Genomic DNA, 22,137 nt, shown 5'->3' on the forward strand with positions numbered 1-22,137 from the left:
GGAGCAGGAGGAGCAGAGCAAGCTGACAGCATGCACTAATTGAAAAATCACAGATAGTGTCATGTGTCCGTCTCCAAAGATAGATACATATTTAATGCTCTGGCTTGTAAAGTATGCTCAGGTGTTCGTTAATGAACCTGGGTGTGATGCCCCAGTGAAGTCTTTGAGTGAAAAACACTGGATGTTCATCACCTCAGTGATAGTTATCAGATTTCAGACACCAGCCTGATGAGTCGGCAGCTTCTTACAACAACATGCACAAATATAACAACATTCTGCACATGTTCTGCTAATAGGAAGGGGTAGTAGTTTGGTTTGGGCTTCACTTTTCTGTAAAGTTGAGTTAATAGGTCGGACCTTTAACAAAGAAACAGCAGGTTAGAATCTAACTGAATTGATTTCCATACTTCAAATATTGTATTCAAAACTGAAAATCAATAGATATGGTACACTTCTTTCACATTACCTTGAATGTTTGCACATGCACACTTTTGCATTACTCTCTACGAGTGCTCTGTTTGAACGGACCCTGCAGTAATGACATGAGTCTGATGAGGCCAATCTTTAAGCCCATGGATCATGAGGAGTCCTTTTGCTTCATTTAAAAGCTTGTCTAGCATATTGACTTATGACTCTCATGGCTCTGTCTCCCGTGGCCCTGTCTTTCTCTGCTCTTAAATTGCCAGCCATAAGGCTCTGATGCTGAGCTAAAGTTCAGAAGATTAATGTCTGTTTATCTAATCACAGACCTTGAGATTGACCTGGGAAGATGGGGTCTCTGAGTGAATAAAGGTGGTCCCTCTTATACTTACTTTAGGATTCTCCAGTGCTCTGGTGTTTGTATGACTTTAGTTTTTTAATTGGAAATTGATTTAATTGCTTTTCCTCCAAAATACCATCTGCTAGAAATTTGATGTGAAGAACTTTGAAAACGGACTTTGAATAGAATATCACCTTCAAGTTTTGCCACAGCAGAACTATTAGTCGCTATTTCTTAAACTCTCTGTCTGAAAATCTGAACAACATGAACATTTTCAGAACATGAAGCACTCTTTTTATTAAAATACACAGTTTATACTTCTCCATGAAAATAGGGGTGCAGTGTACCACAAATCTCATGGTTCGGGTGTCACAGTTTAGATCATTTTTTGGATTGGCAAAGAAAATAATATATAACTTTCATCTCCTCTCGAGGCATACATCGTTCTAACTGTGCATTTCAAGGCACTATGAATCAAAATGCAACTCCATGCATCTCAATAACACAGCTTTCCCTTAACTGTATCCAACAAAAACCTTTCAAAAGCATTTTTTTAAACACAATTAAGGACTTTTTCAATATTGCTTTTACATTAAAGCATTTAAAAACTACACTCAGCTAAACAGGTGCATCACTAGACTCAAATCAAGAGTCACCTCAACTCAAATCCTCTGTGCGTGTTTGTGCCTCAGCCTCTCCAGCTGTGTACAGTCCTGAGTCATGTGAAGTGTTCCAGTACTTCGCATCATTGTATTAAAGTGAGTAAAAGGCGTCATGTTGCTGCCACTGCTGTTTTCTGAGTAAGCCTGTACTGACAATCACCCTTCAGTGCTGCAAAATGCAGTGACTCTTCTGGTTTTTAATTACTTTGCTAACAACTATGATAACTGAAGCGTGTGCCCCCTACTCCCCTCACTTGCACATTCAATGCATGCAGGGGCAGGGCTAACCCAGACAGACCGGCATATTTGTCTTGCTGATTGATTTAAAGGGGCGGGGAGTGCTTCAGGAAACAGTAAAAGCTAGTCACAGCTAGTTATTGCGCACCCTGATGGCACCTGGGGTTGGTTCAAACCAGTGCTTCCCAAACTGTTGGGTGCGCGTTCGACAGGGGGGCGGCATGGCTTAATAAAAACAATACACCAAATTCTGTATTGCTAACTAGACCAACTATGTATATCTGTGAAAAAAGTGAAGTGGCAGGTAAACATAGTAGTGCTGCAGAGTAATATGTGACAGACTAAAACGTAGATCGGACCCCCTCCTCCTTGTGACACTTCAGATCAGAGCTACGCTCATCAAACAGCAGCAGCTGCAGCTCACGATGCAGGGATTTTCATCCGTTACCACGGCTCTACCTGCTTGAAGGGGTGTTAAAACACAGTAGTTTAAAGTCCAAAATGTGTAGGATCGATGACTGTAGCTGTGACTTGAGGCCAAATGAACAACTGTAAATATTATAACTCCCAACAGCCGCCACTAATCGTAGTTAAGCTACTAAAATGACCAACATCACGTTCCTGACAAGCTCTTCACAATAAAAGTCACCTCATGTTACGTACTCCGAAAAACTTTACTCTGAAACAGCTATTACAGGAAGCGGCATGGAAATATTTCCACTGCAGAAAAAGTTTAGGAACCACTGGTTCAAACTGTGATCTGATGCCTGATGCAACACAAAAAAACTCAACAGAACAGCATACTGGTTTAGGATTACCAAGAATACCAAACCTATGCTTGTTCCCCCAATCCGGGTCATTACCATAGACTGTAAATAAAAATGGACAGCGTTGCTCCGCCTCTTCCCGTTGAACAGTTCTGAAGCCAAAAAATCCCCCTCCTGGGCGCCGCCATTGTGCAGCCAGAGCCTGTGAAGCCTTTGTAATAAGCTCCGCCCTACAGCGTAACGTGACAAGACGCTGTGTGTCCTTTGAAGTTTCGTTCTACGGCGGCTGTGAATCAAAGGAAACCCGGAAGTAAAACCCTGTTTTTTAAACTCTAATAACTAACGAAAAAGAAACTTTTCAGAAAAAAGAGGCCTTGGACACAAAACACTCAGATACTAACTACATATCACCACAGCATACAGATGTGAGAAACATTCGTACGACGTGTATTTATTTTTTAATGAATGGGGGAGACGGATTTTTTGACCTATACTGCAGCCAGCCACCAGGGGGCAGTCACACTGCTGAAAGCCTCACCACCAGGGCCATGTCCGGCACGCTTGGTCATTACAGGCATATTCTAAAGGTGCCATATTGGGCCAAAATTAGGCGGATCTACCTTTCTTTTCTGTAATGTTTCGCCTGCTCATGTTGCAAAGCAGCTCTCAAAACCAATTTCTCCAGTGCAACATTTCACAACAAATATAAATAAAATGAAATGATAGAATTGTGTGAAGTGGAAAAAATAGGGCACACCCTTGAGTGAAAACTGTTTCAAATCTGAGGTTGGTAAAACACACTTGCTAAACTTTGTTGCTCCTTTTAACTGATAGTAAGCCATCTGCTGAATTCTCATCAAGGCTAGTGATCTTGTTTTAGCGGGTATAATGCCTCCACTGTTTGAATTGATGAATGACTGCAGATTAAGTCAGGTGCTGTTAATTAGAGCTAATTATGTGATTAACTTGATTAGAAGCCGAATTTAAACTCGTAAGTTGTCTGATTCAAGTGCTCTGCAGACAGCCGCTCTTCTTTTGTTAGTTAAAAACCGTTGTATCATTGCTGCACTAACAGAGCGGGGTGTTACTTCAAACAGTTTCTACAAAGTTGTGCATGTTTTCTTCAAACAGATGGCATCATGGAATTTTCAGGAGTCATATTCTCCTTTGACTCTTTCCTTTTTTCATAGTCAGGGTTTATCGTTCTTAAACAAGGACCACCAGGGTCTGGATCAAGTAGCTTGTGGTAAATATGGTATGTCAGGTTGAGTGGGCTGCAGCTGTTATTCTGATGTGTAAGATAAATATTAAATCATTTTTGAGTTACATATTTTAGTTTTTTTTCCCGCTCAGACTTGATATATCAGAAAATGCCCAAAATTAGAGGATGCTGATTGTGAAGGGGTGCAGAAAAACTTGGTCTGTATTTCTACTCAACTCAAATTCAGGTTCATGAAAGATTCATAAACACAGGTGCATCCTTGTCTAAAGTGTTTTTTAGATATCAAGCATTAGCATGGGAAATTGATGAGCTGCAGTCAACACTCATGTTTGGAGGCAGGCATGGCAGGGATTCTTTTTTCTGTGGGATGCTTGTTGTTTTCTTTTTATAGAAAATACATCAACAACAGTCCTGTTGATTCAATGGACCATTACAACTCTTTTAGTCACTCATGATTTCAGGCACTACATTTGGCTGAAAATGTAACGTGAAGTAGGGCTAGGGGATTATACAATAACGATAATAATCGCGATATCATTTTTCTCACTATAAATATGACAAATGTTTGATAAAAAAAATGCTATAAATAAACCTGTAATTACATCCCCAACCACTGGAAAAGGGAGCACTAATGAGCCCTAAACGCTAGTTGCCACCCTACATTAGACAAAAGAAGATGACTGCATTGAACAGCCAATCATGTGGCAGGGTGAGAGGTAGGCAGGGCTTAAATACGTTTGAGACAACTTCAGCTGCCACATTAAGACAATTACAAAGTCCGTCTACTATCACCTTAAGAATATATCAAGGATTAAAGGACTGGTGTCTCAGCAGGATGCAGAAAAGCTTGTCCATGCATTTATCTTTAGCAGACTAGACTACTGTAACGGGGTCTTTACAGGACTCCCTAAAAAGTCCATCAGACGGCTGCAGCTCATACAGAATGCTGCTGCTCGAGTCCTAACAAGGACCAACAAAGTAGACCACATCACTCCAGTTCTTAGATCTCTACACTGGCTTCCTGTCTGTCAGAGAATATACTTTAAAATCCTGGTGATGGTTTATAAAGCACTGAATGGTTTAGGCCCAAAATACATTGCTGATCTGCTACTACTTTATGAACCACCTCGACCTCTGAGGTCATCAGGTACTGGTCTGCTTTCAGTCCCAAGAGTCAGAATGAAACATGGTGAAGCAGCGTTTAGTCATTATGCACCACATATCTGGAACACACTCCCTGAAAGCTGTAGGTCTGCTCCAACTCTCACCTCTTTTAAATCAAAGAATAAGACTTTTTTATTTGCCACTGCCTTCCTATCTTAGCTTATTTTAACCCACTTTAAATTAAAATTTTAATGTAATTTTTAATATATTTCTAATTTTCCTTTTCTTTTCTAATTATATTTGTCATTTTAATTATGTTCTTTTATGCCTGTCTGAATGTCTCCAATGCTTTTAATGTTTTAATGTAAAGCACATCGAGTTGCCCTGGTGTATGAAATGCGCTATACAAATAAAGCTGCCTTGCCTTGCCTTCTGCACCGCGACTGTACCACAACTGAACACTGAATAACCGTGATGCATTCACTGCATCGTGGGGGAAAAACATCACCCTGCCCGTAACCCTTAGTAATCTTAAAGGGGAGCACACAACTCAAATCAACAGTCTTCTAAACTAATACACAGTATACACTTTGATATATCTTTGTTGTAAATTTAAATCAAGTTGTGGAAATAACCTCAACCTGAGAAAAATAAGAATCTACAAACTAAATCTTCACAAAAATCATTTTTTACACAAAAGACCTGCTTCCTGTTAGCACTGTCAAAAAAGATGGATTCAAGAAGCTTATTAGAAAACTAAATCCAGATACAAGCTAACAAACTGTCTGGTTTATTCAACTCTTACTCAGGAGCAAATATCTGACTTTACATTTAAAAGAAATAATGATTCGATATTTTTCGGGATAATTATCAATATCAACTGATAGGAAATATTTTATTGGGATAACACAATTTTCAATATCGCTAAGCACTCTGTGAAGAGCTCCTTGTCTAAAAGTACAAACAATCATATTATGGTAGCAGCTGAATTATCCAGATAGATCCCACAACTACTTATATCATTTATATCATTCATCGGTAATGTGCAAAGGGACGGTTAAATGAAGCAACATACGGTATGTTATATTGGCACTTCTTGGATTTAAAAGGACTCAGACTGATACTAAAGGTTTCTCCTTAAAGCACAATATGCCATCAACATGAAGGTACATTTGTTCTCTGGAAGCCAGCCTGAAAACCTCTAATTTAGGAGACATACCCAAACTCTCCATGACAACACTGAACTGGGGACAACTGCATCTGTAGCAAATGTCTTACCCTATGTTAGACTGAGTCACACAGACAGACATGTATGAAAAAATCTTCATAAAAACAGCCCTCAGGCAATATTTGAAAAATTGGCTACTCGAGTACAGAAAAGCTACCCTGTAGGGACACACTAGCAGATGCTGGTATAAACTATGTGCCATTCAGAATAAAGCCCAGTGCCTGTAATTGCTTTGCATAAGTTATGACCTAAAGGAAAGCCAAAAGGACCCGGTCCACAGCAGAGATTTAGCCTTGTCAAAGAGGAGACATTGAATAAATAGCGCAACAATGTTGGCTACTGTAGTAGAGCTTGCTCCACACACCGGATGTTGTGCATGCTCACTCACTGACATGGCTTACTGGATTACCTGATTGTTATGGCCTCCCGAACACAAAGGAACCAAGCCAATATATAAAAAGGGACACCACACAAGATGGAAGGATTAAACCCCAAGCTTTATTTGATCAAATAAACCCCTACAATGTTCAGAATCAGGAAAACAGAAGAGAAAAACAAAAAGGACCAGAGACCACAGTGAGCAAAAGATAAGAAGGGTGCTGGACCAGCCGAGCAATGGACGGTCGATCCCGGCACCTCCCCCTGAACCAACCAGGAACCAAAAATTAGTCTTAAGAAATATAAAGCACTGATAACTAGACCCAACAATCTAAAACATGTTGGCAAAAAGAACCTACTTGGGGGGAAAGGAAAGGTAAGGACAGAGAGAGTCTCTGCAGGATCTGCCCCGTTTAACCACCTCCTCCTGCCTGTGGGCTGATAACACTCAGGTGTGCTGCAGGCAGATGGAGGAGGGAGACAAGACTCTGAAAACTTTTAATAATTAGAAATCATGCTGTCAGGGCCAACAACCTTTATTTTGACCTTTCATTGATGAAACTGTAACCTGCTCAGAAGTTTTGTTGAATTTTTCTTTCTATGCTGTATAAATTTCAGTACTTTTTTTGAATGTTGAACATTTTTTAAAGAAATCAAATAATCACATTGAAAGTTTGACTGATTAATAGAAAGGTTAAAGACACATGAAGTGATGTGTGCAAAAAAGTAAGCAGCTTTGTTTGTCAAGGTTTTGGTGCCGTGCCCTTTTCATTGATATTTCAGGACATGCCTTTGAAAGCCACGGGTGACAGCCTTAGCAGTGTTAACAATAAAGAGAGAAATTCAGTTATTGTAAGCAAAAAAAAAATATATTCAGGATTTTTGGAATAATTGGGGGCTTTTGTGGATCGTCAGACACGTGGGTGTCAACACTACAGGTCTGTGGAAGACATGTTAAGAGTTTAACCTTCATTTTGAATTCTTATGAATGAAATTTATGAATGAAAATGGTAAAAAATATTTTTGATTAAATACAAACTTAGTTTGATTTTCATAGCTTAAACACAAGCTACCAACATGCCTATAAGACTGGTCGTTCCATGTGCACGGCTCTGACACAAATGGTTGAGGAATGGAAGAGGCAGCAAGATAACAAAGACTTCTGATGTTATAGATCAGTCTTTACTGTGAGGAAAGTTTAAACATGGATTTACTATTACTGCTTAAGAATAGACTTAGAGCTATCTATCAGACAGGAGGCAGACAGTTCTATCTAATAGCAGTGCAGCAGTAATGGGATACGTTACATATGGAGTACCTCAAGGTAGCTGTTTAGGACCGCTTTGGTTTTCTGCTTTGAAGAATAATTGTCCATTTGTCTTCATAAAGGCTCACATTGCTTTGTATGCAGATGACTCAACATTATATGCTCTTGTGTAATCAAAAAGTGAACTGAACATTATTTTACAAGAGGAGTTGAGGTGAATGGATAAGGAGCAATGCATTGCCTCTGAATGTTGATAAAACGAAGTCCGTTTCATTTGGTTAAAGATATGAGTTAAAGGCTGAATTAACACTGAAATAAAATGTAAACAACAGTCCTATTGAACAAGTAAATGAGACCAAACTTCTGGGTATAACCCTGGATAATTAACCTTGCATGGCTCAAACAACTTGACCACACTGAGCAAAATGGTGTGTAAGCTGTGAGAAGAGTTTGTATGTTTTTACCTCTGTATGTCATTAGACAAGTTCTGAATGTTCTGGTCCTACCACAGCTTGATTACTGTTTTGTAATTTGCTGTGGTGTTTCAATGAAAGACTGAAAGAAAACACAAGTAGCTTAAAATAAAGTAATCCGCTCTGCATTACAGTGCTCTTACAGAACTATTAAAATGGACATGCATGACAGTCTTGACTGGCTAATTGTTAGACAGAGATCCACTTATGCTGAAAGACTCATTCTGCTAAACATATGTATCAAACAAGATGTCCAACAGAAAAAAGGTTCATTCCACCAAAGGGCAGGAGAGCAGGTACGGAGCCATGGTCAGTCTTTGCCATTGCATACTACTCGAGAAGAATGTTTATTAAGAATGGTTCAAAATCTTAATAGACTAATCAAAGACCATCTGGAACTAGAGAAATAAGGTGTTAATTTGGATGAAAGAAAAATATGCCTGTTTAAAGTCCTTGTTCTAATCAGGATCCTAACAAAGAAAGAAAACAAAGACAGAATAGAGAATAAACTGTTAACTGTCATGGGTACATGACTCTATGATCTGTACAGGAGTCTGATAAAGACTGACTAATCCCTGCACCATGTCCATGTCGCTGAATCCCATCTTGTGATTTTCCTAGACTAAATACTTTTAAGTATTTGAATAAAACTTTAATATGAAGTTGCCCCTTGACCATTCAATTTTGTTGCTCTTGTCCTCTTATTATAATAACAGTCAGGGCCTTGACAATTAAGGCAGTGACTCCTCCACTCCTACATGCAACAAGAGATTAATTATCTGATGAAGCCAGTCCCTTTTTAATTTTAAATTATCTTAATGAGACTCTTAAATGCAAGTCATTTGGACGTTGTAATTTTTCAGAAAATGTGCTTTTTAATGAGCCATGCATAAAACAACATCCATCCATCCATAAAGTTCAATTTTAAATAAACATAAGGTACTTGTGCCGTAAAGAAAGGGATAAAGGTCTAGTAAAGGAACCCATCCCATTACTCCCTCATCCCATTGTCTATGCACAATAATAACCATAACCGACCACATGGCCCCGAATGTCCCCCACAGTCCAAGCATGAAAAAAGATGGGGATGAATCAGCAGCAAGAGCCAGTGCATCACCAGGGTTATTAAGTTGGCCCCTCTCCTCAGCAATGTTTCTTCAAGTTAGACCCACAACACTTCAGAGAGACTCAACAGTTAGCTCCAGTGTCCCTGAGCCATCACCTATACCCTATATCCTCACATGTGATTGGCCGCATGGCCGCCATGCTGACCAATCAAAACAAAGTTCTGCTGTGAGCAGAGCTGGGGCTGAGCACTGTGAGAGCTACGCAGCGAAAGGAAAAAAACTGGGAGCCGTCTCTCTCCCGATGCAAGCCGGCTCTTCTGATTCACTATAAAGCATCGGCTCTCAGAGCCGCAGCTTTTGATCATGACACATCACTAGTTTGTATACTCAGTTTGTATACTCCACTCCCCCCTACTCCTCAACTCCGTCAGAGAACAGAGAGCAATACTCATATCATGAGTCACAACATGACAAGACCAAAAAAGAAGAGTAAAGATCAGTAAAATAAGAATTGAACCATCATATTTACGGTATGGTTCCATGAAGAAGTAACACAAATTACCAACCTATTTACAAACACACAAAACAAGGACAACCATTTATTATTTGAAACTCCCAATCAACATTAACGTCTCAGTATCTGTGCCTCTGTTTGCTGTGTTTGGTTCATGTCTTTTTTGTTTGACCTAAAAGTGATGGACTTTGACAATCATGGCTGACTCCTGTTGAGACTGATGTGCTAACTCTAGCAACAGGAAGCTTTTAACAAGCAAGCAGTCGTACATCAAGCTGTTCGACAGTCTAAGCAGCCTGAAACGTTATCTAATTCTGACATCAGCTCCTGTCCTGGGTTTTAGTTCTGTTTGTCAAACTATACGCAGTCACAGCTTTGGAGTCAAGTGACAGTGAAGCTCTCACTTAGGCTTCATAGTATCAAATGTGCAAATTTATGATGGTACACTATGAACATGTGCTGGAGGGTAGAGAGCTGAGGCACTTTTCTCAGATATTAGTTTCAAACTTATTATACACATTTGTTTACACATTTAAGGGAAATAACTGGATTGATTTGAAATGTTTAGAAGGAAATTAAACATTTTCTTCCACAACTTAAAAACTCTTGAAAATTGTCAGGGGCAGCGATTAGCTTACATTTTTTATTAACCATCGCTTGAATTTTCAGTTTCAGTTGCACAAAACTGTGCACATCCTTTCAAATATAGATTAAAGAAAAACATTTAAGTCAACAGAGAATAAATCAAAAATTATTTATATTGAATTTCTAAAAGCCTCACTGCCTCCCATGCATCTGCTCAGCCTTTCATTCCCAGCACAGACACACATAGACGGACTTAAGGTCAGTTCAGGTTTGTGGTGCTTGTCTTGTTTAATGCTACAGCCAATCAAAATGCCCTGTTAATCAAAAGGAATTAGGGAAGCTAGCATAAGTAGCAGTACAGCCAAACTTGCAGGATTAATGTGAATTTATATAGTTAATGTTAATGTCTTTGAATGTGTGACTTTAGTTATTTCATATTAGAGGAGCTATCTGAAAGCCAACATGTACTCTGAGTGGTTTTAATTAGCTGTGTTACACTGGACTGACCTCTTCATCAAAAGCTATTGAGAATGTAGATGGGGGGCTCCTCTCCTCTCCTTCCTCCCATTTGGCTCCACCATCACATGTGGAAGGAGCAACAAAGGGCAGGCTTGTGCCGGAGACCCATGTCCACCTAGCTCTCCCTCTTTCCACTCAGAGGTCACATGACTATGAATGATTTCACCACGTAACCCCCCCCCTCATCCACCACACATAAAGCCCCCCACACACTCTATGCCCCAAGCTATTTCTGGTTCTCATTGACCACAGGGGGTTTCGATATCTTTAATGAGCATGCATGATTATGTGTGAACTGTAAATGTACACCCCTGCAGAGGGACACCTGTGTTTTTCCCCTCCTCTCTTTCTCCCATGTAGTTGCACATTTGAGGAGAAGGGGAATGTTTCTCTGGGGGATCGGGGGACAGGTTTTCCTTTTATGAGTGTGTTTGATATTCGGGACATGCTCCGGCCTTAAGAGCTCCATGATTCATTGCAGGAGGCGACATTCGCCCCTAGCTGAGATCCACAGCAGAGCCTAATAATAGTCTAGCCTGACTTCTTATCCCATGTGACTCTCTTAATGCTACCTTACACTCAGAAAAAGTAGTTTTACAAAGATATTGACTCTGATGTTTCCATACTTGAAAGAAAGATATAAAGGGGCAGCATCTTTTGACAGGGCTGACGGTATCTACGCACAGAAGGCCCCTTTGTTTTATTATGAGCCCATAAAAGGGCACTCCTCCAAGTTGGTTCAAGTGAAACTCATTCTGAGAGAGCAGGAAAAGCATAAGCCTGCTGCTGTTATTTTGATTTATATTGATTGCTGCGTTTCCTAGCATAAGACGTGCCACTTGTTTTTAATGAAAGTTCACTCAGCCCCTCGGGAGAACAAAGCCCATCTATACCTGAAATGTCTTTGAGTTTGGTGCTCATACTCTCTCTTTCTGCCTGTCACTGAGTCTCATGTGTGTGTCTGTCTCACTGTATGTCTGGCCACCATATCCTTTATTTATACATTGCACCTCTGACAGAAAAGAAAAGTTTAGATTTTCCTTTAAAGCCATGTCATTCAACATTGATGACACTTTGATGCCCCCTCCTTTAACCCAGATTTTCTCTCTAAAACTCTATTTATAAAAATTTCATCACATCCTGGATGGAGGACGGTGCTGTCACATGGGGGCACTGTTAAGCTGTAAATTGCATCAGAGTGATATAAGGCAGTGATATCCCCACAAAATGGTTGCAGCAAATTCACCAATAAACCTAAGGACAATTATAGATCCCTCCATTTTAATCTTTTTTCTCATACCAAGTATGAAGCAGCCTGAGACGCCAAGAAATATCAGTTAGTGTGTGTGTTTACTTTCCCTCAGTGACTGTTGTACTTCTCATAGTGATGTGTTTGTCATCAGGCAGGCGTGGGTATGTGTGGGTGGATGCACGTGCCATATGTGCTGTCCCACTATGACAATAACGTGTCATAGTAATGGTTGGTTTTGCTCTTTCTTTCAGGCGTATGGTATGTCGGTGCTGCCTTTGAATCTGATAAAAGGCACACGGAGCGTCGCGTACGAGCGCCTGGAGAACACAGAGGACATTGATGATGTTGAGCATCAGATCGAAAAGCTGAAATCCAAGGTTGGTCTCCAAAAAAAGACACACAAAGCAACTGACAAGACGTGTGACACCGACACATGCACCCACGTGCAAATCACTCACAGGTCATGGAGTGACTTCATAGAACAAAAAAACCCAGAAGTGAAAAGACACAGATGATCACATGGGCCGCAATTACATCAGTGACAACATTTGAATTCTTGTTGTCTGTTTTTTTTTTTGCTTCAATATTATCTCATGTATAATCTAATCATGCATTCATTGAAAGGCACGCATGCATCGCCCTCAGCTAAGCAGTCCCTCCTACTTATCTTTCTGCCATGCTCCACTGTCTCAGCATACAATTATGGATAGTTAGCATTGTCCTTATCAAACAATGCTTCAAATGAAGGCAGCACAAACAGGAAAACACAAGTAAAGTCATCTGTTGGTTATTATTAGTTGCTTTTGTCAATGCAAAGTTGAAAGAACGCCTCCTTCTGTCCCCTGCATTGATAAGTATTTACTAATAAGCAGCTGTGATAAAATTAGCATGCACTATTGACACCATCCAAATCACTCTTACAAAAGAGGAGATACATGAAAAGTTGGCTAAATACATCTTAAAAGTTATTTCAGAGGCTTAAAATGGACAAACAGCAACTTTTGTGACACATTATTCAATATTCCTTTTTAAACTGTCTGATACTGCAGACAGAAGTGCTTTATGTCCATCAGCTAGCACACTTAAGTAGTGGTGTATCTTATTTTCAACTTTAACATTCAGTCATTTTTTCAACTTAGACTCCTGACAACTCTCCGGGTGGTTCAATAACTTACACTTCATCCATCATGTGAACAGTTTAACCTGAAATGCTCCATGAGAAGTACACATCCACACACGTGTATCTATTGATTTATTTGCTTGTTTGTTGGGGTTGTCACCAGTGTACAGACGGACGTCCGCTTTCCTCGAGGGACAGACACAACTTGCAGGAGCTGGAGGGCAAACTGCAGGTCCTCCGGCGCAGGGGGAGACACCTGGAAATTGCAGAGAGGAACTGCTGCACTAAAGTGGGCAGTGCTCTCAGGCCCATTAAGGTGAGACAGAGTTACGACACTGGCTACCATTAACAGAGGTCACATTTACGTACAGTAGGGGTTGTAGAATATTGGTATAAGTATTCAATGTGATCTTACTGTCACTTTTATGTAGCATTATTTATTCTGGCTTTGTTGTATTGTGTCCGGAGGTTGATTTTGGCAGCACAGAGACAAACTATAATGAAGGACTGAATCACTTTATAATTCTGTTATTGAAGAAATTGGCCAAATATCATTCTATTGTTCATTTTTGCCAGCTTCAACATCCCCCTATCCATTTCTTTGTGCCTAACTTTGAATCTGGACTGCTCTAGATTTACTTTTAGTTCTACTTTACACAAAGCGCATATTTCCTTGATTCCCATGGGGAGTCTCTTCACCTAATTTACTCTGAAGTCTCGCTGGGAGTCTCACATTTCCAGGCAGGATGCCATGTTTCCCCAGGGATAAACCAAAGCAACCACAAACTTCTCTTTGATTGTTTTTTTTTTTTTTTTGTGAGTTGGACCAGTACCTGGACCTCATGCAAGGTTTTAATTTGTTTTTTACCCAGATTCAAATTTAGCCTAGAGGGACAGATAGGAGTGGGGTTGTAACACCACTTCTCTTAAATATAACAGACACTGCTACCTTTGGACATGTTTGTACACCTATGTGGAGAATATTTCAAAACAGCTGTGCAGTTCTTCACCCCCTGATCCATAGTGAGTACCTGGATTAAATAATGCACAAACAGAGAGAACAAAACAATACAAAGTTTTACACTGGTATGAATGACAATTGATCAGCAATTACCTGAGGTTTTACACATTTTATTGGAGAGAAACTACAACTAGGGGACTTGCTGAACACTAATTATTTACATGGTTACGTTAAAAATAAATGCACAATCATGCAAATCTAGCTATCCTTAGAAATCCCCTGAAGTTATTTGTCAAGTTAAACTCTTTGATTACCGCCTGTGGTAAAAGCATCTTGGTAAGCTGTTCACTTTACCAGCATTGCATCTTTAATTTCCAAAAAGATGCTTCATTTGAATTTCAGAGGGTAAAGAGGCTATCATAATCTCTGTGCTTTCTTTTATAACAGAGTTATGGCTGCTTAGATCAATCATCATGGTTAAAGTTGGTCAAAAATGTAGAGTTTGTGTTGATATGGTTGTTACACATAAGCACAGAAAACAGTCTTTTAAGGCCCTGTGAGGAGTTTTTACCTGATTTGAAATAGTCTCACTGTTAGTCTGATGCTCTTCGTGACTTTCAGAGTAAAATGAGAATTTCAGAGACAAGACTGGTTATTTCTTCATAACAAATTCTAGTGCATGTTTGGGTCAGATATCACTGAAAGTAAAAGCTGAGTTGATATTCTGCCCTCACCCTGAAGTGTCTGTTTCAGGCTCTGTTGATAAAGTTTGGCAGTGAGAAGTAAGTTATCAAGCAGGAGGAGCTTTTTAACTTTAGATAATTTTCTTTTGACAAAATGTTTTTCTCTTCATGGCTGATACTGCAGCAGGATTAACAGAAATACTTTCTGCTGAAGTATCATTTTAGAAAGAGAAACTCTACGACAGGACTAAAGAGTTAAACCGTGTCCATATTTACATTATTCAGACAATCACTGGGAGAACACTTCATGATACCCGGGCTGTGTCGGGTGACGTTGAACTGGTGCATCTGATCACCTCCTGTAAGCTAACAGTAACAAATCGGTAATAAATGAACATTAATAAATCAGAGTTCACAAAGTTTTGTTGTAGCTACAGAGGCAAGTAGCTTCACTCTGCCACATCTTTACGACATTGAAGGTGCTCATGGGAAATGAAGTCATCATCTCAGAAAAACAGTAGGGGAGAACGGGGTTGGTTGTCACACAGGTTGATTGGCACACTCGTTATATCTCGCCACCAGGGGGCACTGTCTCTCAAATTGGGGTATGGACATTTCCAGAATTAGGATCAGAGCTCACCTACATAGTCTTCTCTTGAGTAAGACAGCTGACCTTGAGGTGAGAGGACTTTTTGTGTTTTTCATGTCAAATTGTAAATATTCAGCTCCTCAGTATTTTTCTTCTAGGCTTTTAAACGATGGGTTTATAACAAAACAAGTGTTACCTTTACAAAGTGTGAAGGGAAAACTATAGTTTAGATTTTTATTAGCTAGCTAAGTAGTTGTTAGATGGTTGTTAGCCTTGATGCTAGCAAAAAATTCCAGTTTGGGTTGGTCGTCACATTCTCTTTGGGGTTGGTTGTCACTTGTAACAACCAACCCCTATGTTGACAAAATCATGCATGGTGAAGTAAGTTGGAGTGCGCAGACCCTACATTTGCCATCACTGTAACTCAGACAGTGACCGCATGTAGCCTAGTTGAGTCGGCCATTATTGTACGGCCTATTTGTTTTGTTCTTTATGTTGTTATATAGGCTGGCCTAAAGATGTCTTTCCTGTTCATGTTCCTTAAAATGCATTAAGTTATGGAGGCCTATCACTTGTCAGTGCAATTAAACTTTCCAATTTAGTTCTGCCTTCTTGCCTTTTTAAACAGATTTTTCCCATTGAAATACCATTGTGACAACCAACCCCATAGTGTGTGACAACCAACCCCATAGTGTGTGACAACCAACCCCATAGTGTGTGACAACCAACCTCATAGTGTGTGACAACCAACCCCATAGTGTGTGACAACCAACCCCATAGTGTGTGACAACCAACCTCATAGTGTGTGACAACCAACCCCATAGTGTGTGACAACCAACCCCATAGTGTGTGACAACCAACCCCATAGTGTTTGACAACCAACCTCATAGTGTGTGACAACCAACCCCATAGTGTTTGACAACCAACCCCATAGTGTGTGACAACCAACCCCATAGTGTGTGACAACCAACCTCATAGTGTGTGACAACCAACCCCATAGTGTGTGACAACCAACCCCATAGTGTGTGACAACCAACCTCATAGTGTGTGACAACCAACCCCATAGTGTTAGACAACCAACCCCATAGTGTGTGACAACCAACCCCATAGTGTGTGACAACCAACCCCAAAGTGTGTGACAACCAACCCCCTAGTGTGTTACACAACCATCCCCGTGATGGGGTTGGTTGTCACAATGTGTCAGAGTGTCTTTGATAGTTAATTGCCTCTTTGTTACAATGAGTTGGAAAATTAGAGGGATACACATTTCAAGCCAACACCTTAAGCTTCAATTTAATGTAGGAATGACTATTGAAAGATATTTTGATGATGAGCAATCATCAAAACAGTAAAAAAAAGTGACAACCAACCCTGTTCTCCCCTACTGATTTCATCGAAAGGGGTCGCCAGAATCAACAACATGAAAACTCCCCACAGTTTCTTCAGAGTTTAAATACTGCCTCAAAATCTACATTGGTGTCCTACTTTCTTAATACTGTTATTGTTGTCCTCACACACTCAACTGCAACGTTTAACTGGCATTAAAAGAGAAATGGAGGAAGCCAAAGGGCACCTCTGCTCATAAGTCTTTGTACTTTTTATATATTACTGACTTTAACCAGACTTCATCCAGGTGCACATTGTTCCTGGCAATGTGGGCATGTCATGCATGCATGATAATTAAATATCATGCATGCATTGCCCTTTCATTTATGAAAAAGAATAAGTAGCTTCTACTGTGTAAAGAGCATTTTTCAGTGTTTAAGACAGGAGAAGTTTGAGAATCATTTTTCTGGCCCACATTTTACATTCCCACTGCTCTTCATTTTCCAGCGTTTTACTGCACGGCAGGCATGCTCAAACATTTAAAACCAGTGTCTGTAACAGTTTGTCTTGAACCAAGGGGGCTGGGGCTAATGACAGTCCCCAGACTCAAATTTCAACAGTAATGAGATGGCAGATTCATTTACTGTATGTTTAGGCGCTGGTGTGGAGTGATAATCCAAAGGGTTGTGATTTCTCCAGAGCAGTGATGCCATGTTTTTCCAACACACGCTGTCTTTTTTATATCATCCCCAGTGGTGAGCAGAAACGGCTTATTAAACATGTGGAACGATCACAATTTCAAAGTCCTCAGACCTCACAAAACATAACATTGTTTTAAAGTGATCACAGAGCAGAGGAAAAAAAGCAGGTCTTTATAACAGAGTATTTTTTAATGAATAATTCATAATGTAATGCTATTCTCTTTGTTTAAAACCAAGCTGCCTTATCATTTAAGATAGGAAAATAAAATCCTTCTTTTCATGATTTTAAACTGTTATTGTTCACATTCCTAAACTTCTCCTTTTGTTTATTTTTGTTTTAACAGCCCATCACTTTGGTAGCAATATTAAGTCTTAGAGTCTTTGAGTTAGGATATGGTGATCAGGCGGTTTGTTCAGCACATTTAAATGATTATTATTCTCCTGACTTATTGTTTGAGTTTTCTATATCAAAGTTTTCATTAGGAAAGTGTTTTAATTGTCATTTTGTTGATTGTAACTCGAGCTACCATCAATTAACAATTTCACCAAAATACATTAGATTTTTTTTTGTTAATTACTTTATTAACTCATAATAGTTAAGGCATTGGAATAGATATATCAGAGAAAATAAGGAGCTAAATAAGCTGAACATAAATTTCTGTATTTAGTTTCATCTCATCTTTGATCTTGAAACAAGGTCGGTGCTATAATTAGTGTGGTTACTTGCATTCCCAGTCCCTACACCATCTTTTTGTGCAATATGAAGCCCTGTGCTACATGTTAATGAATACATAGATATATATATATTTGACTAGAGCTTTATATTTCTCCTAATTTGTTAGTCTGCTGCTCTCATCACTTCAGCTGGGACCAAATATTCTTACCATAAGGGCTCCTTGAAGGCGAGCAGTTGATCGGGTTTATTGCCTTTTTGGCTGCCTCCCACCTTTTGCCTCCCTGGTTGAAACCTCCCTGTTCTGTCTGGAGTGTGCCATTGCTTCCCCCTGTCACTGTGGGCATCAGTGCCAAACTGTGCCTGGCCAAGCCATATGGTCTCTCCTTGACAAAAGACATGACAGGAAGGTTGTATTCTGTGACCCAGTAGATGCCTTTGAAAACAAACCTGTTCTTTTATTGTGGTTCAGTCGTGGGATTTAAGTCCTTTTGTTGTGTGTACTTATCAGCGTTAGTGTTCCTCTATATTTATTTTATTATCTTTGCAGGTATTGTTGGGCATTTTCTTCATCCTGGTTGCGCTCCTCTTCACTGTGGCCCTGTTCATTTCAAAGTAAGTGATGATGTGTCCCACAACGCCATTTTTCCTCACACTACACCGATTACAAATCTACATCTTATAACGCCTGAAAATAAACTGATGTTTAAGTTGTTTCTTTGTGTTTCAGTTTGGACAAAGCTCTCCACTCCGCTGGCATCAGCTCCGGGTTCATAGTCTTTGGCACCAACCTCACCAATCCTCTGAACGAACTTCTATTAGCCCTACAACCCGTGAGTATCCGCTCATCTGTCATAGTGAAAAGATTATTATCCCCAATTAAGATCTGCTTAGAGCTATAGTTTCCTGTTTCCATCATCATTAACCTAAATGAAGCATCATTTAAAAGCTTTTTTTCTTGGCTATCCTTAAATGCACTTGTAAAACTGTTAACTTGAAGTGTATGTGCTCCACCATACTGCAGGAGCCGTGCAAATCATTAAATCTCCACTGCAGAAAAAGCCTCGTACATTAAATGAGTCATTTTGACTTAAATGTTGTTTCATTACTTTTAAATAAAGTCTGACAGGTTCCACTTATATATTAACACAGGCTATAAGATAACAAAATTGCAACCACAGAAATTATACCCACATGAGTCACACTCACAAGTGCATTTTGCATACTGCAGTAACTTCAGAATAATTGCATTTTCAAAGAGAGCAGAGCTGAGATAAAAATTCCTACCTGACAAGCGCATTAAGCACTTCTATAAGTGGGAGCAGAATAGATGTCGAAAGGGAAAGATAAAGATTAGTCACTAAACTCAGAGAATGATTAAATTAACACACGAATCAATCAACACCTTTTTAACACGCTCTCTAAAACAATACGAATAGTATAGCTGGAACAAATGTTCTCTGTGAGCCCGTCTTTAATTCACTGACAAGATCATGCAGCGGGATGCTAAAGTGACTGTACAAGACACAAATACTGAACCACAGATCCTGAACCACAGATCCTGAACTATAGTAAAATGTACAGTACCAGTCAAAAGTTTAGAAACACCTTCTCATTCAATGGTTTTTATTTATTTTAATTATTTTTAACATTGTAGATTAATACTGAAGACATCAAAACTATGAAATAATCTGGTTTTACCATAATATGGATTACAACAGTAGTCAAATAGGGCTATTCATTGTGTACCAACCCTACCTCTGAACAACACAACTGATGGTCTCAAACACATTAAGAAGGCAAGTCATTCTACAAATGAACTCTTGACAAGACTCATGTTAATTAGAAACCATTCCAAGAGACCACTTCATAAGGCAGACTGAGAGAATACCAAGAGTGTGCAAAGCTGTCATGAAGGAAAAAGGGGGGCTACTTTACAGAATCTAAAATATAAAACATATTCTGCTTTGTTTAACACTTTTTTGTTAATTAAATAATTCCATACATGTTCTTTCATAGTTTTGATGCCTTCAGTGTTAATCTACAATGTTGAAAATAATTAAAATAAATAAAAAACTTTGAATAAGAAGGTGTGTCCAAAGTTTTGACTGCTAGTGTATACTCAAACTACTTCTATAAATCAGTGGATCAACTTGTTAATAGAAATGTTGACGATCAAGCTCTCTGTTGCAGGCCAGGTTATGGTTGAACACAGAATGTAGGCTCTCAACTCTGCCAGGTCTATATTGTGATGTCATTTTTACATTATATCATTGTATTCATACAGTATATTGAATCCCCTTACTTAATGTATTTATAATTTACTTATTTTGTATTTAGCTGCCTATATGGATTCCTGATTTACTGTAAATGTCTTGCTTCTTAAAAGTATATTTCCGATCCGAGACCCATGATGAAGGGAAGGGGAGGGAAGGGACTATAAAAACTGAGCATTTGTAGGTTTTTGTTGCCATTTTGTTTTTCCTTTGATAAGATAAGATAGATAAGATATACTTTAAATTATTTTGTTACAGCAGCTTACAACACGGGACAGGGGAATACAACAATGTACTAACATAGTTAAAAAATATAATAACAATAGTAATAGCAATGACAAGGGTAAAATATAATATAATAAAATAAAATAAAGTAAAATAAAATAGAATAAAATAAAATAGAATAAAATAAAATTTAAAATTTGCATTGTCATAATTACAATGGCATGGCTGTAGGAATTTTTACTGACAGAATTTGTTGGATGATGTACACCTGCAAAGCCGGTCAAAAAAAGAGGACCCAAACTCAACTTATAGATAATAAGGATTATTATATGCTGGGCTCAACACCAACAGGCAGTCTGTTGCATACCTAGGACAATGTTAGTTTTAGACTCAAGTTTCAAGTGGAATAACTGCATAATGGATATTAAAATATTTCTTATATTTTAAATATCTTTATTGAGTTTTCATCACATACACAAAACACAAAAAATAATAAGACATAGAAAACACCAGGGTTGGGCGGTGATTCTCTACATTGCCACAGATTGTACAGTATGGTGCAAAACAAGGAAGACAAACAGGTCTCTGCGGCAGTGATAGTAATACCTGATATAGTGCACTAGCCTTTCCCACCCTCCCATCCCCACCCCCCATCCCCAGCTGTCCTGAAAAAATTAAGGCTTAATATATAAGAGTTAGTTTGCAGAGTCAGATCTTACTTCTTATGCCAAGGGTTGGATAAAAGCTCATCTCATGATGTTTTAGTTTGGGTGTCATGAAAGTAGGCTAAGAAAGGTTACCATGTCTCATGAAATTAAATATTTTTTAAACCAATATACAAACATTGAAACACCACTTAAGTAGCAGGACACTTCAATTTTTCATTCCAGTTTTCATTTTTATTTTACATTTGGAAATAAGAGATGAAAAAATAGAGCAGTGATTAAAAAGAAAAAGAGGAATAATGTTTTAAAACATGTGAAACACTGCTTTTTTGCCTGTTATTTTTAGTAAGTGTCATTTAAATAACATAAAACCCTTCCTATTTGTCACTAAATGTAAAAGGTAAAACTCTTATTATATTATTTTGCTTGATATAAAGTACTTTTAAGATTGAAAAGGTAAAAAAATCTACAAGCAAAATCATAATGTTTTCAGTTATGAGCAAAATGTCACCAAGAATGAGACCATCATCTTTATGCACTTCAATTTCATCTTTCAGTAACCTGTAGATTCTGACTGCCGGTGATGTTAGCCGTGTGGTTGACTGACCAAAGCGTATTTGAATTTTTTAAGAGATGAGATAAGATAAACTTTATTGATCCTCCACCAGGGGAAATCCACTTTCTGCTTTTTAAGTTGTGGACCGAAGAGATTGACAGAATTCTTTATCACTCTCATTGCTGCTTTCCTCCAAGTTATTGCCGCAGGTCTGGACACTGACCATAACATCCTCTGTTGAACTGAATATTCTGCTGCAGGAGTTTGAGATGGAGAGGGATGACTGACAGCTCAGACCATTAAAAAATTGCTTCATAGATACTGGCA

At 38.9% G+C, this 22,137-nt stretch overlaps 1 protein-coding gene across 1 annotated transcript in view; it reads left to right on the top strand.

Moving 5' to 3' along the window:
* The window catches only part of lmbrd1 (LMBR1 domain containing 1), a 104,668-nt gene that overhangs the window by 49,036 nt on the left and 33,495 nt on the right, over positions 1 to 22,137 (top strand). The window contains exons 8-11 of the mRNA XM_034682403.1: positions 12,287 to 12,412; positions 13,319 to 13,471; positions 18,639 to 18,703; positions 18,819 to 18,921. Coding sequence (XP_034538294.1) covers positions 12,287 to 12,412; positions 13,319 to 13,471; positions 18,639 to 18,703; positions 18,819 to 18,921 — 447 coding nt within the window. The remainder of the gene's footprint in view (positions 1 to 12,286; positions 12,413 to 13,318; positions 13,472 to 18,638; positions 18,704 to 18,818; positions 18,922 to 22,137) is intronic.

Source organism: Notolabrus celidotus, chromosome 4, assembly GCF_009762535.1.
Source record: "Notolabrus celidotus isolate fNotCel1 chromosome 4, fNotCel1.pri, whole genome shotgun sequence".
Classification (NCBI taxonomy): Eukaryota; Metazoa; Chordata; class Actinopteri; order Labriformes; family Labridae; genus Notolabrus; species Notolabrus celidotus.